At 31.8% G+C, this 5,218-nt stretch overlaps 1 protein-coding gene across 1 annotated transcript; it reads right to left on the reverse strand.

Annotated features, from left to right (window-relative positions):
- Positions 1-280: 280 nt before the first annotated feature.
- Positions 281-4,404, reverse strand: LOC116662098 (fibronectin type III domain containing protein 3C1-like). The gene is made up of 5 exons (XM_032475390.1): positions 4,249-4,404; positions 3,689-3,901; positions 3,078-3,244; positions 2,007-2,128; positions 281-1,523 (listed from the first exon to the last, which is right to left on the reverse strand). The coding sequence occupies exons 2-5, from the start codon at positions 3,706-3,708 to the stop codon at positions 1,185-1,187; spliced, it is 648 nt and encodes a 215-aa protein (XP_032331281.1). The 5' UTR covers positions 3,709-3,901; positions 4,249-4,404; the 3' UTR covers positions 281-1,184.
- Positions 4,405-5,218: the final 814 nt, after the last annotated feature.

A 5,218-nucleotide genomic window follows, 5' to 3' on the forward strand; every position in this document is an offset into this window, starting at 1 on the left:
ATATGTAACAATTCATTACATTAAAAATTTTATTTTTAGTATTTCCTAATTAAAATTAAAATATGAAGGGAATAACCTTTGTAAAATGTGGATTCATATTATAGCACAATTTACTTTTGAATAAAACTATTTTGTTTTTGATCTTTAAACCATGTCAAGCTCTAAATTGAACAGCAACCACATTAGTAAATATTCTGTAACATACCACATATCAGTGCAATATCCAGTGAAAAATAATGTCATTGGATATACCAAAATTATTAGCTCACATGAAAAGTGACACTTTTTTCTCACGTTTATGATTTTCAGTTTTGAAGCACAGAGAGCAAACTTTGAAATAGGAGATAATATTTAAACATTTTCCATAAAGGCAAGAAATAGTCTTTGGGGTAGGTAACATCTTTGCAAGATTGCTAAAATAGCTCCTTAGGGATAGATTGTGGGAATAGAAAGAGACGCTTCATTTGTAACTAGAAATGGATGTGAACCCATCAATTCTGAGAAGAAACCATTTTAATATGCCATGTAAAATATGAGCAATCATATGTATAATGTTTAATTATTTTGACTAGAGAGTAACCAACACTGAGTGTATTTTAAAGAATTTTGAATGATATAAAATGGCTTCCCACTTCCCTCCTTCTACTCCCAAAGTGCTGTAAATTATTATTTGCTCACTATCAAAGTAATTATCAGGGTAGAAGCCAAACAGCTGAATATGTTACTTTGAAAAAAAATTACAGTACAGAAGGTTGGTAGATACTTTTTTGTTATTTCATATGAATGTAAGTTGACATGTAGAATTGATTTTTACCACTTTGTCCTGAATAAAATGCTAAAATGCTGTTTTCCTCTCATAATTCTTAAAACTTTGCAAAATATTCATTTGAAAAATTAAGGCAGGGAATAGTTTTCATGAAAGGTTTTAGATAGTTTTACATAATAGTGGGAATGTTGCTCAAGTTCTCAAATTTAAAATATACCTATCTTCCAAGAAAATTTCTTCTACTGTCACAATGAATTTCTTAAAGGTATGGCAGTTCTTTTACTGTCAGGTAAATGTTTGCAAGGATTTCTACCCAGCAAGATTTTACTTTTAAGAATTGAGGTGTATCTAGCAATTTCTATATTTGATGTAATTTGTTTTAGAACTTCCTAAAAAGTTGAAAATGCATAAAAATAAATTAGTTGACTAAGAAGTATTGAATCACAACAGCAGACAGAATGGCAACTGGTGCAAATCCTATCACAAGGATCAGAACAAAGGTATCATCGCTCATCTCTATCTTGGGTTTTTCATCTTTCTCTTCACTAGGGCCACTTCCCCCCTTTCCTCCACTGCCTTTTCTAGGCCCAGGCTGCTGCTTATAGGTTGAGAAAAGAGCACTGGGGCTATATTGTCCCCAGACCTCTTGTATCCCAGCAGAATTCTGATATTGACATCCAGCACAGACTTTGAAGCTGTAATGTGAATTTGTGAGAAAGTTGGAAAAGGAGAATGAAGTGTTCCATCCTTCGTAAATCTAAATGAAAAAGAGTCAAAATGAAAATTATATTTTTACCAAACAAAATGATATGGTATGGTTTTTGAGAACAGGAAACATGAATTAATCCATTCATCTCAAGAATATGTTCACAACAAATATAAAGGTTACTGTTACAGTTTCTTATGTCCTGAGGGCCCAGTACTGTTTAGGTAATTTTCTTCAATGTAAGAAATAACAAAGACTTATAACTATTACACTTTAATTCAATTTGGGTTGGAATGCATTGTACATGTGGTCAGTGGAACCTAAACAAGTAAATTATCCAATAGTAATAAGTTAAATAAATAAACTAATTGTCCCCAAATAAGTATTATGCACATAAAACTTTTGGACCAGATAGGACTTTTGGATAAGATTTAGTTACTTTAAACATAGGAGTACCTTACTCCTTGACAAGAGCTCAGTCCTCAGCAGGATATAAAACTATAAATTATGAAGACTAAATTTATGAGAATTTACCAGGTCAGTTCCTTTTTCACTGATGAGTTGAAGATTGTAAACAATGGAATCTCCTTTTATTGGCTCCAAAGACTCCCATTTGACCTCACAAATATTGCTATTCAATTGATGTATTTTAGGTGCTAGAAAAAGAGAATTTCAGTAGAGAGGGTTCCATTTTTCCTAGATGATCTTGAAAATATTAAAATGTCTCATATAATTTTCTATGGTCATTAAAAGGGAGCTATAATTATATGTTTCTCAATCTTAGCTTTCATTGTAAAGCCTTCTGCTACACCATCTGGTATCTTAATGCTTGTAAAAACTCTAAGAACATAAAATTATCAATAATGCATTTAATTTAATTTTTCTAGTAAGATCTTATTGCAACGTTTATTACTACTGCTGAATTTCTACTGGTATAATCTCTTGCACTGTATTTACATGGTGCATCACTCATTTGGAAGAATTTTCACATACATTAATAATTTTATTTTAAGATCACAGCAACTGTAAGGAAAACAGAGCAAGGTCTTTATTTCATGTTATTAATATCTCTACATTTAAGCAAAATGGGGCTTAAATATATATGAAGAGAGCAAGGTATTATTGTGGTCTAAGTTGTGTTTAATTGCAATATGTTCCAGTTAGCTTTACACTGAAAACAATTTCATAACAGTGATTGGACCCATGTGTGGATAGATTGGAGCAACTGAATTTCACAGCTGGGGATGGGAAGAATTCTCAAAGCTTGAGATTTCATGACTGTAAATTGGCCTTGTTATGTATTATAGGCTGCAGTTTATTTTACTGTTCAAATAAGGAGAGTAAATCCAGAGTTTCAGTTTCTTCCTCTTAAAAAATGGCAGAGTTTATAGTGTGATTGTCTGTATTAATTGATCTCAAAATATTTAAAAATATTATGATTCTGGGAGTCACATTAAATTCTACCTTGTCCTTTGAATCCATAATTAAGTACTTTTGGTATTATATTGTTGAACGTTTAAAACAAACCTCACTGCAGAATTTTACACATGAGCTATTGGAACTCAAATTAATGCAACCTTCGTTATCATGGCTTTTAACACTTACCTTTAAGTGTGGCTGGTGGAATTTTGGTTGTAGTGAAAGTATAGATATCAGACAGTGGCCCCTCACCAGCTTCATTACATGCCTGGATTTTAAATTTGTATTGTGTATATTCACTCAATCTTTGCACCTTGTGAGTCTGACAGGGTCCATGGTAAATGACAGAAAATCTGGGAGTAGGAATAGAGATTGAGGGAAGCAATATTATTAGTCAACAGTCTTACAAATATAAGTGACTCTATTATAACCTTCTTAAAATTGGTTTTAAAACTACAATAAGGCCTAAATAAATCAGCTTGAAGCCATATTGGTAAAACACAAAAGAAAAAAAAATCAGGTTGTAAATATAGTGGCAAGGTGCAGGCTTTCATATTTCTCTGGTAACTCTGTATTCCATAGTATTAATTTATGTTGTGTAAAAGAAGAGGTGTTTTGGAAGAGGCAAAAATAGAGAGCTAAATTATCAGTAGGAATTTAGGAAAGTATATCTAGCATATTAATGTGTCGCTTTCACATCTATTAGTTCATTTAAATCACTTTGGATTATAGGATCAAAATAGGAAATTTAAAAACATTTTAAATATAATATATGCTAAGTAGCAAAAATAGTTTACCTGCCAGATCGATCTTCCATTAACAAATTGTAGCTTATAAGGTTCGAAAGTAACTCTTTGCTTGAACAGTTACCATATTTCAGTTTGAGGGTCTGGTGTCCATAGACATCACCGTCGAGTTGTGGAGGCTCAGGTGGTAGTCGCTTGGTTTTGATTCTTATTGATTGGCTAAAAGGGCTTAGTCCATAATGATTGATAACTTGAATTCTGATTCTAGTGGTGAGAAGAAAAAAGTTAAGCTGTATTAATTTAGATTTAGAAAAGAAAATACATTTCTATATTTAAGCTAAACCCAGTAATTCCACGTAGGATATTAATCATATTATACTAATTATTAGAGATAAATTACTGAGACAAAAATCTTGAATTTGCATAATCACTATTGAAAATTCTTGATGATGAGGAGAAACTGGCTATTAGTAGTGCTAAATTTTTCTAAAACAGTAGGACTCTAATTAAAAGAAAATATCATGTAGGCTATATAAAACATACTAATGTAGAATTGCTTAAAAGTCTCAAAAAGCTTTCCATTTACCCAAAGTAAGATATAAGTGACTTACTTGTATGTGGCATCAGGCTGTAGATTTTTCAGAAGACATTCTGTTACTTTATCAACAGTCAAAATTTTTCTGTCTCCATATTCAGTGTTATAGCCAGTGATTGCAGAACCATGGCAGTTCGGTTCCTCTCACTGAATAGCAATGCAAGATGATGCCAATTTGGCAGGAACTTTGTTTTCAACTTCTTCTAGCACTGTTAATACTGCTGGTACAGTTGCTGGTGTGGTTACTATGCCAGTACCTACAAACATTACAACTCCAACTATATTTACAGCCTGAAAAGTATACTGTTGGAGATTCACTATTACCCTGTTTTTGTGCATTAATCATTTTGCATAAAAATGAAATAAAATTTCTTAAACTCAAATTCTAACAATATGGATTTAAAAAATTGAAATAAAATTTACATATAACATTGTGTAAGTTTAAGGTTATAACATATTAATTTGATACATTTATATATTGCAATATGATACAATATGGTTCTAAGATGCTGACATACACGCAGAAATCTGTAGGTTGCATATTTAGGAAGGTGAAGAGTCTAAACATGGGAAGGTAAGTGAAGAGTGCTAACATGGACACTTCAAGAAAAATATACCCAAACTGAACTCATCATTTACCCCATCAAACTTTCTTCCTTTTCTTCAGCTTGTAGTTTCTATTTCTGTTGGTGTTAGCCCAAAGTTCACATCAATTCATCACGTTTCATTGATTTTGAGATCATGGTAGATTCAAATGTACCCTTTACCTACTTCCTCCAAAGGTAATATTTTGCATAACTATTGTTATATACAATCAGGAAATTGACATTGATACAATCCATTGACATTATTCAGATTTCACCAATTTTACATGTACTCATTTGTGTGCATATTTAGTTCTATGATATTTTATCACATGTGTAGCTTCATGTGACAACCAACATAGTTAAGATATACAAGTTCCTTCACAAACTACCCTTTTATAG

This window comes from Camelus ferus, chromosome X, assembly GCF_009834535.1.
Source record: "Camelus ferus isolate YT-003-E chromosome X, BCGSAC_Cfer_1.0, whole genome shotgun sequence".
Classification (NCBI taxonomy): domain Eukaryota; kingdom Metazoa; phylum Chordata; class Mammalia; order Artiodactyla; family Camelidae; genus Camelus; species Camelus ferus.

Coding starts and splice junctions, on each gene's coding strand:
- LOC116662098 (XM_032475390.1), bottom strand. CDS start 3,708: ATGGAAGATCGATCTGGCAG. Junction 3,245..3,688: donor ATGGAAGATCGATCTGGCAG/GTAAACTATTTT, acceptor TCCTACTCCCAG/ATTTTCTGTCATTTACCATG. Junction 2,129..3,077: donor TCCACCAGCCACACTTAAAG/GTAAGTGTTAAA, acceptor CTCTTTTTCTAG/CACCTAAAATACATCAATTG.